The sequence below is a fragment of the Monodelphis domestica genome, chromosome 3 (assembly GCF_027887165.1).
Source record: "Monodelphis domestica isolate mMonDom1 chromosome 3, mMonDom1.pri, whole genome shotgun sequence".
In the NCBI taxonomy this organism is placed as follows: domain Eukaryota; kingdom Metazoa; phylum Chordata; class Mammalia; order Didelphimorphia; family Didelphidae; genus Monodelphis; species Monodelphis domestica.
In genome coordinates, this window is record NC_077229.1 from 88,785,550 (window position 1) to 88,801,623 (window position 16,074).

At 39.4% G+C, this 16,074-nt stretch overlaps 1 protein-coding gene across 2 annotated transcripts in view; it reads left to right on the top strand.

Annotated features, from left to right (window-relative positions):
- The first annotated feature begins 10,754 nt into the window (after window positions 1–10,754).
- The window catches only part of ATCAY (ATCAY kinesin light chain interacting caytaxin), a 52,070-nt gene continuing 46,750 nt past the window's right edge, over window positions 10,755–16,074 (top strand). The window contains exons 1-2 of one of the 2 annotated variants that reach the window (XM_056822421.1): window positions 10,755–11,886; window positions 14,666–14,785. In XM_056822421.1, the coding sequence (XP_056678399.1) occupies window positions 14,709–14,785 (77 nt within the window). In that variant the 5' untranslated portion in view covers window positions 10,755–11,886; window positions 14,666–14,708. Of the gene's footprint in view, window positions 11,887–11,909; window positions 12,410–14,665; window positions 14,786–16,074 lie in introns of those variants that run through there. The other variant, XM_056822422.1, reaches the window with a different exon arrangement.

Consider the following 16,074-nt stretch of genomic DNA (forward strand, 5'->3'; position numbering starts at 1 on the left):
GTCTCCAATATGTGGAACCATTTTCACGTGGAACCGAGGGTGAAAAAGTAAAAATCACTTCAGATATGTCATCCATTACATTTTTAATAAATTCAGAGATGGGAAAATACAACAATGCCATTGCACTCTATTTCAACTTCAAATGGACCCTTACCTCTTGTTACAAAAAAACTCAGAGGCAGGCAAATGATCAGTCAGAGGTAGGGATGCTCCCAGATATCTGAAAAATCACTTCTGAAGACCCGTTAAAATAAATTGAAATTATTAGATAATTAAATTTTCCAAAACTTGTATATAGGTTGAAACCAATTTGATGAAGTCCATCCATCATCCCTGTGTAACAATTAACAAAGGTAAAAAAGGAACAAAAGATTGTTATGGGCTTTTTACAATGATATATTCTTTAGTACAATCATAGGGGAGGTAGAAATAAAGACAGTGCAATAGAATATTTCAATTCTGATAACTTATGAAATGGTTAACAGTAAATTACATACATCTTGTACTTAGAATTGTGTCACAAAGACTTCTTCATTATGGGGAGGGGAAAAACTGAAATAGTTAACATCAATAAGGCAATGAGGTCTAAAAAGGCTTAAAATTCACCTCCAGACTCTTTGAGGTTCCTTCCCCTCCCAAGAACCATTATCCATCTAAATTCCTTTGTCCATACCTCTGGGGTTTCCCATACTGAGGAGGGTTCCCCACACTGTTACAGATGTTTGGGAGTGAGTTTTTTATTTGTCCCATTTGAATTACTATTCCTCCTATCACTATCATTATTCCTGAAGCTTCTATTTCTATTTTCCTGATTTCTCTTCTTACAATTCATAATTACATGACTCATTTTCCACAAAAATAACATGTTAGTAGTTGTTTTGTGGATTCTTGTAAGGGAGCTATGACCTCTCCTTGCTTTACCTTTCCAACTGTTTCAGCCAATTCTTTTATTTTATCCATTAATGCCTCCACTAAAGTAGTGTTCTCTTTATCCTTCTCTCCATGTTTAGCAGTTAATTCCTTTATTTCCTTCCTTAATGTTTCCATTAAATCAGTGTTCTCTTTCTCCTTCTCCTTATGTCCCTCAAAAACATAAACTACCACTCTTTTCAATTCTTTGAGGTCCATATTAGGCCAGTTTGGACAGCTAGTCATAAAATAATTCTTAACTACCTTACAACTATTTTTTACAAGTTGTTTTCTGATTTGTATAATATCCCTTTCCCTATCAAGATCCAGTTCTATGCACTTTTCTCCTAGCTCAATAAACCTATCCATGAACTGAGAGGGGTTTTCATTGTCTTAAACAGGAAAGACAACAAGCTTTCATAGCTTTTAGCAATGCATTTCTAGCCTGGCATAGTTGTAAGTAATCTTGCTCTGAATTTGGGTCCCATTTGGGATGTTCAGTTGGCCAATGAGTTGTTCCCTCTCCCTGTACCTGATTAACAAGAGAAAAAATCTTATTTCTTTCCCTTTCCATTATCAAGGCCTGGAGCAAATCTTCCGCATCAATCTACATGGGATTATATGGGCAGAAAGTGCTTTCAACCTTATTTATCATGAGCACAGGCTCAGATTCAAAGGAAGGAGTTTTTTTCCTTGATTCTCTCAATTTCTTGTGGAGTGAAAGGTGTATGATGTCTAATGTTTACTAATTCTCTTCATCTATTATAAGTAGGAACATCTCTTACACGGAAAAGTAATTTATTAGAATCATCTATGGTAACTGCTGCTTGACCTGTTTTCTGGATTTCAATGGAGTGGGTCATAGTGAGGCTAGTAGGGGAAGGGGGAGTGGGTGGATAGAGAGGGAGGGGATGATCAGAGGGTGGGGAGGCAGGGTGAAAAGATGAGGTGGTTGGGGTAGGGGAGGAGAGGAATGAGGGGGAGGAGAGTGAGAATAGACCAAGTGGGGGAAGGGCTGGGGAAGAGAGGAGGAGGATGGGTGAGGTCTAGAGGAGAATTCATAGTAAGGTGGGTGGGATCAGTCAGGGGAAGGAGGGTAGGGAAAAGGATGGCCAAGAGAATGATAGGAATGGTAGGAATAGGGGAAATGGGTGGGCACTGGGGAGTGAAAAGGAGGAAACTCTCGAGGGTATAAGTAGTGAGATGGTAAGTAAGGGTAGAGAGACAGGTTGGGAGGAAAGGGGATGGGAGGAATGGAGAATGAGTGAGGTCTGACAAGGAGAGGAGTTGAAGGGTTCAAGTGCTGATTTGGGTCAGTAGGAGCAGAAAGCTCCTCACAATCCAGGTGGGATGATAGGATGTGTTTCTTGCTAGATCTAATCAAGGGTTAGGAGGAGGAACTGAAGGAGTTAAACCAGAATGGTCTGGTTCAAAAGAAAGAATGGTTCCTTCTCTGGAGGGAATAGTTGATTTATCAACATGATATGTCCATAAGAACCAGTATTTATAATCTTTGGAATCTTTGTTTTTAATGGCTAACTTAAAATCCTTTAAGATCTTGAAGTCAAAGGATCCATACTTTAGCCAGGTAAAAGATTTTTCCATCCAGGCCTTACAAAGTTTTTTAGCTTCCTTTTTTGTCATCCAATTCTCCTTAGGAAGATTAGGATCACTCCAAGAATTAAAAAAGTTTACACAGGGGTAAATCTGGAGGAATATTTCCTGATTTCCCTTGATTTGTTGCAGTATTTCCCATAGTGTCTAGTCTGTCTATCTTAATCTGTCTATGTACGCTAGAGAATTGATTTAAGGTGAGAATTGATAAATGGTCAGTTTATACAATGAAAGGTTCCTAAAACATAAAAAAATAGAGACACAAATTTCTTCAAACTTATTGTGGAAGGCAATAAGAATGGGGATTAAATAATAAGCTAATGTAAGGAACTAAGTAATTGTTGCACAGAAATAGTACCAATAATTAATATGTATTTATTATAATTATTATAATTAATAATTAATAATAGTAAAGAACAATAAACAATTATAAATTAGCAATAATGATTATTGTTAATAATTAATAATAGTTGTTAGTGACTAATAACAGTTATTGATAATAATTATTGTTATTGACAATATTATTAATACCATTGTGTTCTAAAATTATTCCTTAATATTACATTTAATTAATTTGATTTAATTTTGGCTTTGTTCAATTTTAGAAATTTTGTTTTACTTTAAGCCAATATTATTAATATTCAACTATTAATAATTCATTTATTTATTTAAATGTATTCATTTTAATAACAATATTCTAGATTATTAGTAGCAGTAGCAAAGGAATTTTCTTTTAAATTTCCTGCACTTTTATTTCTTACCACAGGGTGGTGATACAACTGCGTTTAGAGGGCAAGACACTAGAGGGTAGGCCTTATCTAAAAGGCAGGGAGAGGGGGTGGGGGGAAGAGAAAAAGAAAAAAAATCCAAAAAGCACTTCCTCATAGTTCAGTGCTTTTCCCTCCCCCAGAGGAAAGGTCAGTGGCCACATTTTTTCAAAGTTGTGGGCCCTGGGGAGGGAGCTCCTATCTGCCAGTGGAATTTACAACCCATGATCTCCCATATACAGGGCTGGCTCTCAAGCTATTGAGCCAGCCTGCTACGCCTAGGTTCAGAGGGCATCACAGGAGTTACCCACACCTTTAAGGGGTGTCTCCCCCACACTGCACTGTGCTGAATGCAATGGCAGCAGGCAGGTAGGAGCCTGTGTCAGCATCCTACCCGGTTTTGTGCCTTGGGAAAAGTGCAGGGGCTGGGAAGAAGTAGGAGTCCCTACTGGGTCCTAGAGCCCATTGTTTCTGTGAAGAAGGCCTCCTCTACCCCTATCCAAGCTAAAAGAAATGGGAAGGGGGGGTGCCACGTGGGAAGGAAGTCCTCACCAATCGGATCCAAACTGAGGTGGCAGGGGTGGCAGACTCAAAAAGAAAAACTGCCAATTCTCTGTCCCAGACAAGGCATGTCTCACATATCAAGGCAGACAAGCAGTGTGGCTAAAAATCCCCCTACCCTTTTCTAAGCACTAAGTCTCAGAAGAAAATTAAGAATCCAAAATAAACCTTTCCAGTGGTTGCCATCTGTTATACCTAAAATTAATATCTACCAGTTATTATTTTTCATAAAGTTTATTAAAGGTATATAAGCATGGAGTTAAAGTCTCTGCCTTACTCTAAGTTCTCGGACCACAGGTGGCCTATTCTCCAAATCTTTCTCTCTCCCTCCCAGCCAGCTGTTCATGCCCAAAAAGACTCAGGTGAGCCCCACTTTCTTTCTTTTATTGACATTCACAGATGCACTAGCAGGTGAAAAATGTTGACTGACTGGTTCAGCTACTCTGTAGAGGGAGGGGATAAGATCCCCTTGGCACAGAAGATAGTCTGAAGAGATTGTCTTCTGGAGATAGTCTTGGATAGTCTTTGAGGGAGCTTTGCTAGAGACTGTGACTTGGAGCTTGGCTTCAACTTAGACTCTGACTCCTGGACAACTTTGTTGGGTAAGTGAAAGTCTGACTCCTTTCCTAGTTTCCTAAGAGACTAGCTTCCATCTTGGAGGAGGCCACATGATTACTCACCACTAGCCTTCCTGGTTGAGAGCTAATTAATCTGTACCTGGATTAAACAGACCCAGAGTAAACTTTTAGGTTGATAGGATAGATAAACTCTAACTTCTTCACATTTCTCTACTTTATTTTTTCCTCTCCATTTTGTAAATATTTGTAAATAAATTTCTGACTCGAGATATAATGAATATTGACGACCACATAATTTTCATAAAATTATTGTCTAACCATTAATTTTTACCTTTACACCTGAAACTGGGGGACAGGCAATGGAGTTGTCAAATAGCACTGTATCATAATCTTTAAGAAACATAATGGCTTAGTGACTAGAGAACAGGCCCAAGTTCAAGTCCTGGATCTATCATGTGCTAAACTTGGCTCTGGCCAAGTCACTCAATCTCTGAGTTAAGTAACTATGAGGCAACTAATTCTCTGAGACTGTAAATTTCAAAGAAAGTGATGATCTACATTGGAAGAGGGAGTCCCCCCACCTGAGGGTTCATTATATCAATTAAATCACAGGTTCAGTATCTAATTGTGTTTAGCATTTCTGCTTTTTTACATTTTTTGCAATTATTCTGTTCCCAGATGCATGATGTATTTTTATAAGAGTGATAAGTGCTATTGATAAATATGTATATTATTTTGTAGTCCCATTTAGAAAACACCATTTGATTTTTAGCTCTAAATGTCTCCATTTGTTCAATTATATATTTTCTTTTTTATTTATCCTTTCTGTTGAATTTGTCCAGCTTTGAAAAAGGATCATGAAAGTCTTCCACTATTATTGAATTAAAATCTGTCTTTTTTTTGCAATTCAGTTAATTTTTCCTTTATTAATTTAGATCTGTGCTATTTGGTGCATATACATGTACATATTTGATAATGATATTGGTTCACTATTTATGGTTCTTTTAACCATAATGTAACTTTCTCATGTATTTTTACTGATGTTAATTTTTTTATTTTTCCTTTGTCTGAAAATATAATTGAAACTCCTGCTTTTCATTCCCCAATTGAAAAATGGTCAAAGGATATGAAGAAGCAATTTTTAGATGAAAAAAATCAAAGCTACCAATAATTGTATGAAAAAAAGTTATAAATCACTCTTTATTAGAAAAATGAAAATTTAAACAGTGCTTAGGTACCACCTCACAGCTATCATATTGGCCAACACGACAGTAAAGGAAACTGATAAATGTTGGAGGGGATGTGGCAAAATTGGAACACTAATGCATTGTTGGTGGAATTGTGAATTGATCCAACCATTCTAGAGGGCAATTTAGAACTATGCTCAAAGGACTATAAAACTCTGCATGCCCTTTGATCCTATAATTCCACTACTGGTTTTGGTTTTGTATGAGTGTCCTCTTATACCAGTGATCAATAAGGAAGTGTGTTTTGTAAGATAATTTAAAAAAATTTTAACTCCTTTTTTGAATGTACTTAATGTGCAGCTAATTTTCTTCTAAGCTATCAGTTTGATTCTTTGTATGTCCTTGATTTTTAGATGTGTTTCTTGGAATCAACATATTATGGTTTTGTTTTTTCCTTATCTGTTCTGCTACTTTCTTTTACTTAAAGTACTTTGATGTAGCCTAAATCCCATAGGCTCCTTTCCTCCAACTACCTTTATCTTCACTCTCCTTTGTCAACTCTTTCCCTAGCTTTGGTTTTTACTTTAATTTTTTATTTAACTAGTTACCTATTCCTCCCTTCAATTAAATGGAAAAATTAAAAATTCATCCTCTTTTTCCTCCCCTCTGGTTTCCTTAGTTTGTTAGAATTTTTCAGACAATTTTTCTAAGAAGAATTTCTTTGTTTTGTCTCATTAGTTCTCTTCTGTTCCTCTTTATTTTGAAATTTCATTCTTTGATTCATGGTTTCTTTATAACTTCTTTGTTTTCCTCAGAGAGTGAAAGCTGATGTACACAATTTAAACACTCTCCTCTAGTCAATTTCTAACTTATTGTCTTTATTTGCCATTGCTTCATCATCCCCTTTTTTCCCTTGATCTGTCTTTCCTTTAAGTGAAAGCAAAGTGTATAGAAGCAATGCTCCAATGTTGTAAAAATTATCCCACATCCAAAATTATGAGTTCCAGTTCTGCCTTTTGCTGACCTTTTGATTGTTCTATTCATCAACACTGGGACAGTTTTTTATTTTTATTTTTTGGTGTGAGGAAGGGAGAGTTACTACCCCTAGGAAACATCTGGCTCTATCATCTTTCCAGGATTTCAAAGCATATACTTCTGGTGAAAAGATAATAAAGCCTCCACTTACAAGAGTTACATCTTCTTCTTGAGATTGTACCTATAGATGCTAGCCTAGATCCTAGGAGAGAGAAAAACAAACAAACAAACAAACCAGTATCCTAATTTTAGGAAGAAAAGGCTTCAGTTTATCAATAGATTTGCATGTAAATGTAGACATTCTCTAGACATAGTAGACATTCTCTAACAAGCTATATCAAAGCATTCACATTCACCAAAGAAAGATGAAGATGTCAGTTACAAAATCTCTGATTAGTCAACATATCCTTGTCTACATTGCGAAAAGGGGTATGGTAGTTACCGAATGCATAATAGTAGTTACAATTTAGCTCACCCTAATATATCCTCCCACTCACTGAATATGCCCAATTTGATCCAGTCAAGATTTATCACATGGCATCCTATGAGCACAAGAATGATTTACTTAAAATAGAAATTACCATCTTACCATAATAGTGTCAACTTGCAAATTGCATAAAATACATTAAAACCAATCACTGCCCCCTTACCACCTCCTCCTATCCTCTCTACTCTTAGCCCATGGGTAGCCAAGACCATGAAGCTTCTGTTTCCTCTCCCCATCACCAACCAATACCTGGACACTATGAGCTAGGGAACAGAAAGAGTTTTTCATTAGCCTATCAGATAACCACCAAAGCTAGAAAGGCTTCAAGTCCCAGCCCTGAGGTGAAATATATGTCTGTTGTCCCAGGACCACACTAGCTAAATTTGGAGAGACTCATCACTGTTTGACTGCAAAGGGATATATTTTCCATAACTACAATTCTCAGAGACCATCTAAGTTGTAGATACAATTTGTATTATTGGAAGTACCATCCACATAGATGACATTACAGATCCTTGAAAAATTGAAGTCATCATTTTTACAGCATACATACATGTGTTTGAAGATCAATGGTGGCTCTAAGGAGGAGAGGGCAATGGTGTTAAGTCTTGAAGAACAGTACAGAATTCAAGAGGCAAAGATTAAAGGTGGGAAGGAGATCATTATAAGCAGAGAGGACAGTGTGAGGAAGCACACAGAGATAATTCATTTGGCCAAAACAAGGAGAATGTGAAGGAGAGTAAGATGAGATACTCAACCTGCCCCACCCCCAATTTTAAATACCCACTTTACCATCACCTCCTCCATAAAGCTTTTACTGATTCCCTCAGAGGACAGCATTCACTCTGCAGGCCTGTCCTTCACTCCTTGGATGTCTCTTTTTCTCAATCCAACTTGTATACATATTTGTGTACTTATCTCATCACAAAAGGCTACAGGATTAAGAGCAGAAAGGGACCTTAGTCATCATCTAAGGGTAAGGGAGGTTCTGAAATCACCTACATCACTCTTGTGTGTGTCCAACTCTTCATAACGCCATTTGGGGTTTTCTTGGCAAAAATCCTGAAGTGGTTTTCCATTTCCTTCTCCAGTTCATTTTGCAGATGATGAAAGTGAGGCAAAGCGGATTCAGTGACTTATCCAGGGTCACATAGTGAGTAAATATCTGAGGCCAGGTTTAAACTTAGAGAGATGAGTCTTTCTTATTCTAGACCCAGAACTCCATCCTCTGTACCACCTAAGTGCCCCATATATTACCTTACTTGGTCTTAATGTATTTCTCAATGGAAAAAGCACCTCCATAAGCCCACTTTCCAAAGGACTCTATATTTGTCTATAAGGCAATGAGTCACATATTTTGGGAGAAAATTATTTGTATCAACCATCAACTCTAACAACTTTGTAAATATCCTTTCTAAAAGGTTATGAAGACTGTCTAATCGATAGAAATTGATTATCATAAGAAAGAGTTTACCAATGAGGGCTAAAGAGCTATAGTACCTGAAAAGGCTTACCCCAGCCCTTCAGGGCTAGCCTGAGAGCCCAAATGGGAATAGTAATCCTTAGTATGAGTAGGGGTTGGTAGAGTACCTTTAAAGGATGATCTACAGAAGTCAATCCCTTCATTTTGCAAATGAAGAAACTGAAACCTAGAAGAGGGAAAGGATTTGCCTAAGAACATAGAGAGAAGATAAACCAACAATCTAGAATTCAAACCCAAGTCTTAGAATCAAAGATCTAGATTCAGATAAAATCATCTAATTCAATCAACTCCCTCCTTTTAGAGAAAGAGGAAACAACCCAAAGGAAACTGGGACTTGCATCACATAGTAAATGCCTGGGGATTCAAACCTAACCTCTGGCTCTAAATTCGAGAAGAATAAGCATTTATATAATGCCAAGCTCCTGCTTTTACAGATTTCTCATTTTCATCCTCACAACATTGGGAGATAGTTGCTATTATTGTTCCCATTTTACAGTTGAGACAAACAGAAGTTAAGTGACTTGCCCAGAGTCACACAGCTAATAAGTGTTGAAGGCTGCATTTGAACTCATGTCTTCCTGACTTCAGGTCCAGCACTTTATATACTCTATCAGCTGCCTTCTGCCTCTTTCCTAACTCTGGGCCCTCTCTCCTTTTCCTTTCACCTGCTGAATGTCTAAGCATCCTTTCTGGCCCAGTCTAAATGCTTCCTCCTTTAGGAAGTCTTCCCTGATCTCTCCCATTGGCAATGACCTTTTCTTCCTTGGAACTAACACAGGACTGCTTATCCCTCTCCAATGTGCTTATGTATCATTTCATATAATTATGTGTATAATATCTCTTGTTTAGACTTTGGGTTCCACAGGGGCAGGAATCAGGTCTTGTATAAACTTTATATCTCACACAGCTCACTGAGCAAAGGACTGCACACAGTCAATACTTAATAAATGTTTAGTGAATTACTCAGCATTTTTTTCTCAAAGAAACTTGTAGCACTGATTCTTTAAAGTAGAAGGAAAGCTAGTATGGCATATCTGTGGGTTCATTTTCTCCTTTGCCTGGCGGCATTGTGGTACATACAGTACAAAATGAGGAGCCCTGTGTTATAAAAGTTTCAATTAGGCTATACCCTCTCTCTCTCTCTTTTTTTAAACCCTTACCATCCGTCTTGGAGTCAATACTGTGTATTGGCTCCAAAACACAAGAGTGGCTAGGCAATGGGGGTCAAGTGACTTGCCCAGGGTCACATAGCTGGGAAGTGTCTGAGGCCAAATTTGAACCTAGGACCTCCTGTCTCTAGGACTGGATCTCAATCCACTGAGCTACCCAGCTGCCCAGCTGCCCCCACTATACCCTCTCTTAATTCATTTAACTACTAGCTCTTTCTTGACCTCAACATTTCATCTCCCAACTCTCACTCCCACCTTCATGCATTCATGCATCCCACCACTTACTCCTCTACACTCATACCTTCTCTGACTCTTGGAATCCTTGACTTCCTTCAAGTTTCTGTTCAAATGCCACTTCCAATGAGAAGCCTTTCTTGATTTCCTCCCATACCTCTCCCAGGTAGTGTTGACTTCCTCAATGTAACTTGTTTGATGGTTTTGTTTTGTTTTGTTTTGTTTTGTTTTGTGGACATGCAATATTCCTCTCTCCAACTCACCCCTACCCCCTGGAGAATATGAGTTTCTTTAGGGTAAAGATTATTCCTTTTGATCTAATTTTGGCTTGGTTTTTTGTTTGGTTTTGTATCACCAGTGCCCAGCATAATGCTTTGAATTGAATTTGTGTGACTTTTATCAAGTCACTTCCTCTCTTTGAGCCCCAAATCCTTCCTCTGAAAACTAAAGAGGTTGATGTTCTCTGAGATCCCTTCCAGCTCTATATTCTAAGGTTCCTTCCAGGGTTAATATTCTCTGTGCCACGTTCTAAGGTGCCTTCCTGCTGTCAATGTATTCTATGTTCCAAAATCCATTCCAGATTTAAGATTTTATCTTCTGTAACCTAAATTCCCTTCCAGTTCAGACATCCTATGTTCTTTGGTCTATTCCATTTCTGTCATTCGATCTTGTGTCCTAATTTCCTTCCAGCTTAGACATCCCATGTTATCTGCTATGATCAGTCGTCGCCTAGATCTAACATTCTCTGTGCTACCTTTTTCTTTTTTTAAACCGTCACCATCCATCTTAGAATCAATACCATGTATTGGTTCCAAGGCAGAAGAGTGGTAAGGGCTAGGCAATGGAAGTTAAGAGACTTGCCCAGAGTCACAGAGTTAGGGAGTGTCTGAGGCTAGATTTGAACCCAGGACCTCCTTTCTCTAAATCCCCTGAGCCACCTAGCTGCCACTCTGTGCTACCTTCTAAGGTTCATTCCAGCTCTGACATTCTATCTTGTATTCTCTAAATTCTCTTCCTGCTCAAACAACCTATTTCTCTGGTCCCTTCCAGCCCTGACATTCTATGTTCTCTGCTCTAAATTCTTTGCCAGTTCTGATATTGTGAATGTGTTCCAAGATCCTTTCCAGCCCTGACATTGTGTTCTATGTCTAAGGTCTCTTTCTGATCTGACAGTCAATATTCTCTGTCCTAGGGCCATTTCCAACCCAAATAGACTCTAAGAATAAGGCCACTACTGTTCTAGCTCTCAATGTATCCTCCAAGAGTCTCTTCTTCGGCCTCTGCCTATGAAGAGGCTTCAGCAATATTTACTCCTCTTCTAACCAATAGAAAGGAATGGATACTGGAAGGGGGATGTACGGTTTGTATCAGACATTCTCTCTCTCTCTCTCTCTCTCTCTCTCTCTCTCTCTCTCTCTCTCTCTCTCTCTCTCTCTCTCTCTCTCTCTCTCTCTCTCTCTCTCTCTCTCACACACACACACACACACACACACACAAGCAGCATAATTAACTGTCTTAAGAGCCCTAAGCCTCAGCCAGCTGTGAGCTGGAAATAATCAAATACCTTGAAGGCAGGGCCTGGCGGGGATGGCTAAAGGAAGCAGCAGCAGCAGCAGTGGCATTTTAGGAGAATGTGATTAAGGGTCCCCAGTTTTCCGGACCATAACAGCGGACCCTCAGTTGTCAGGTTTTCCCAGACGACACAGATAGCGGCCAGTCTTCCGCAGGAGAAAGAATGTCTTCCATCCATCCCCCTTCTCTTTGAGGCAGCTGCCATCCCGAGGCAGAAAGGGAGGGATGCACAACTGGATCATCCGAGAGCTTGCCTTTGTTCGTCCCTAAAGAGGAGAGATCGCCTGGCGGTAAGTACACCTTCCAGCCCTGAGAGTCCGCGGAAGGAAAGAGCTAACTGTCTGGAGATGTTTATTGGCTGCCGCCCTTTTATTTTTCCGCCACCGCCTCTTCCCGGGTGGCCGGGGAGCCCTGGCAAAGATGGATCGCATCCTTCAGTAAAGATGGATCGCATCCTCTGCATCTCGGAGGGCAGCATCAGCCAGCTATCAGAACCAGAGAGAAAGCGTTCCTCCCCGCCCATAGCCCAAATCAATTCCTTGCCAAAGATCAGGGACCGCCAAGATGAGAGATCTGCAGTGTTCCGGGGATAGATTACGGGTTCGGTTAATACCTGAGCCCTTCCTCTAAGAAGGAGGCCTACAGGATGCTCTCTGGTATCCATTTACTTCCTATTTGGAACCAGTGAAGTCTTTTTAAAAGCCATCATAAGCGGATTTTAAGGGGATAATTTTATTTTCCGGGAGGGGGAGGGTTGAGGGGAGGAGAGAAGGCTGTTTAAAGAACTAGATTCCTCGGAAGAAAGACAAAGAGGTAATTATTTGTTTGTTTGTTTTTTTTAATTAGATCAGTCAATATTTATTAAGTGCCTACTGTTTGCGGAGCCTTAGTCTACACAGAAGTGTATGGGGGCGGGGAAGAGGGAGGAGGTGCAGTAAGCCAGGAAGGGAAAACAAAAAGAAATGAAAGGACATTGTTCCCCCAAGAAGCTTACAGATTAACGTGGTTTCCCCTTTTGTTGTTGTACTGAGGAGGCAAAAGACGCTGAAATCATTGGGCATTACCAAAGCATCCACACAGGTATATGTCAATATTGTATAAACTGTATTCTTGGGTGGGGAAGGGACCCAGACTAGCATTAATCGATGGATCACAGGATGGCAGGACTGAAAAGAACCTCAGGACATAGAAGACTATCACAGGGAGGGGTCTTTGGAACGTAACACACAGAATGCCAAACCTAAAAGAAATGCAAGAACCTAGAATGTCAGAGCTGAAAGGGGACTTTAGAATACTATTTCTCTAGTGTCTAAGAGTACACAAAGCATGTTACGTAGAAAATTTACTTGAGCCTCAGGACAATCCTTGATAATAAAAGCTAAGGTATAGCTGGTTTGCAAAGCACTTTACATGTTAATTCATTTTTGCAGATAAAGCTCAGACAGACTCTATGAGTGGGTGAGTCGCTGTTTAAATGCCTGAGATAGTATGGAAAGGCAGGAATTCTTGACTCCAACTCCAGCCCTCTATTCACTACTCCATATTGTCTTGTAATGTTTAAATCTGAGCTCAAATGATAATATACGTAAAGTCCTTTGCAAACTTTCAAGCACTATAGAAATGTGAATTATCATGATTATTATTATTAGAGTTCAGAGAGACCATAGAAAGCATCAAGTTAGGACCCTTTATTTTACAACTAAGAAAACCCGTCAAGAGAGGCTCGGGGAACTGTCCCACAGTCATACAAGTCATAAGTAATAGGGGCAAGATTAAAACTCAGGTCCTTCCATTCCAGATTTGGTGTGCCTTCCCTTACACCTGCCTCCATCACAGAGGAGGTTAAAATATATTAATTATTCAATGCCATATGTTCCTTTCTTGGATGACACCCACATTGTCCTCCTGCATCCTGAAATCTGGATCTGAATGCATGAATAGATACAGGATATATATTGTGACTGGTCATGCTCTATTTTGACAGCATGCTTTGGGATGACACGGGTCCCTGTGAAGTGAAGGCAACTTCAGATGTGGGGCCTGAAAGGCTTTCTTTGTGGAAGACTTTAGCTTTTTTCTTCCTATGACACCACATAGAATAGAAACAGAGACAGAACCACAGTGTCTGCTACAGGGAAACTGAAATGGAGGCCACAGCCCCACAACTTGAAATGAATTTTTCATTTATTTAAACTTTCTCCTAAAAACAGCTGCAGGAGGAGGAGGAGGAAGAAGAAGAGAAGAATATAGCTAATTTTTGTTTTGATGCTTCTTCCCTACCAGTAATGGTCAAATTACAAATGGTCTATGCAAAATACACTACTTTCCTAGACTTCCTACATGAAAATACCAGATTCAAAAGGGAAAGCAAAACTATTAGTCTGGGTCTCTTTTCAAATCAGAATCCATTTGATTGACTCTTCCTTGGAGGTTCTCATATAAAATATTGTTATTGGGTTATAAACAGGAAGGAGTCATCTTCCCCTAGACCAATTCACTGATTTTACAGAAAAAGAAACTGAGGTCCAGAAAGGGGCTTACCCAAAATCACCAGTATAATAAGCAGCAATAAGAGGCAAGAGGAGCAGCTAGGTAGCACAGTAGATAAAGCAGCAGACCTGGAGTTTGGAAAGACCTAGGTTCAAATTTGACCTCAGACACTTCCTAGCTATGTGACTCTAGACAAGTCACTTAACCCTAATAAGCCCTTGCCACTCTGTTGTCTTAGAATTTATATTAAGATAGAAGGTAAGGGAAAGAAAGAGAGAAAGGAAGGAAAAAAGAAAGATAGAGAGAGGGAGGGAAGGAAGGAAGGAAGGAAGGAAGGAAGGAAGGAAGGAAGGAAGGAAGGAAGGAAGGAAGGAATGGCTCTGGATTTGTTTCATCCTCCAAAGGGGATTGGTCCTTTTGACCTCTAAGAACCCTTCCAACTCTAACATATCTTGATCCCATGAAAAGGATGATATGATATTAAATAAAGTTCATAATAATTCCCCTCTCTCCCTCTGTGTGTGTTTATGTGTCTCTGTCTGTTCTGTCTGTCTCTCCTGTTTCCATCTTCCTTCTCAGACCCCTCCCAATTTCAAGCTTTCTCTATCTTTGATCCATCACCATGGGGACCACAGAAGCCACACTGCGGATGGGAAATGTGGATGTGAAGGAGGAATGGCAAGATGAAGACTTCCCCAGGTGTGTCTTACAACCTCTGCTATTGAGACTTGGGGTAGGGGAAGGAATTTTAATATTTCTAACATTTGGACTACTTCTCCACAGAAGTATAATGTTATCAATAATTCAGAAGCTCATGGATCTTTAGCACTTTAAGATTTATGAAATGCTTTTCCTATGACCACCCTGGCAAGTGGGTGATTCAACTATTATTATTCCATTTTTACCAATGAGGAACCTGAGGCTTAGGGAAACTGTAGTGACTTAGATATGGCAATACAGCTACTATGCAATGGAGCCAGAAAATAAACCCAGGTCTTCTGACTTATGGAACCACTGTTTGTTCCCCTATAATACACTACCTATCTTGCAAATCAGGCTTCCCAAACTCTAGTCTCAGAGTTAGAACTTATAATATCTAACAGGAATTGTGCCCAGCTTCCATGTGAGCTCTCCCTGCTCTAAAACCCTAGATATGAGGGCAGCTGAGTGACTCAGTGGATTGACAGCCATGCCCAGAGACGGGAGGTCCTAGGTTCAAATCTGGCTTCAGAAACTTCCCAGCTGTGTGACCCTGTGTGGGCAAGTCACTTAACCCCCATTGCCTAGCTCTTACCACTCTTCTGCCTTAGAACCAATACCCAGGATTGATTCTAAGACAGAAGGTAAAGGCTTTAAAAAATAAAATAAAATAAAATAAAATCCTAGATAGCCCTGGCTGACAATTCTACTTGTCTATATTTCTTCAGTATAGTAAATGTTTTGATATTTTTGACTGTGAATATATGCAAGCCACTTCTAAAGAAGTTCATTTTGGACCCCTGTCTTTTGAATTGATCTTTTTCTCTTTCAAAGCCTTTAGTTATGCCATTAATCCTCCTTTCCATGGTACAAGTAGAAGTCAGAAAATTCAGTTCAATCCACCAAACATTTATTAAGTTCTGTTCTGGTCCTACTCCACTTTACAGATGAGAAACGATGACCCAGAGTGATTAAATGACAAAAGACATGTGGGTATTTTTCGTTGTTCAGTCATTTTAGTCATGTCCAACTCTGTGGTCCCATTTGGGATTTTCTTGGAAAAGATACTAGAGTGGTTTGCCATTTCCTTCTCCAGCTCACTTTATAGATGAGGAGATAAGATTAAGTGACTTACCCAGGGTCATATGTCTAGTATCTGAGGCTAGATTTGAACTCAAATCTTCTTGACACCAGGCCTGAAACTCTTTCTACTGTGCCACCTAGCTGACCCATGCCACAAAGGAAGTGCTATATAAAAGTTAGTTATTATAATTATTAACTATGCCCAA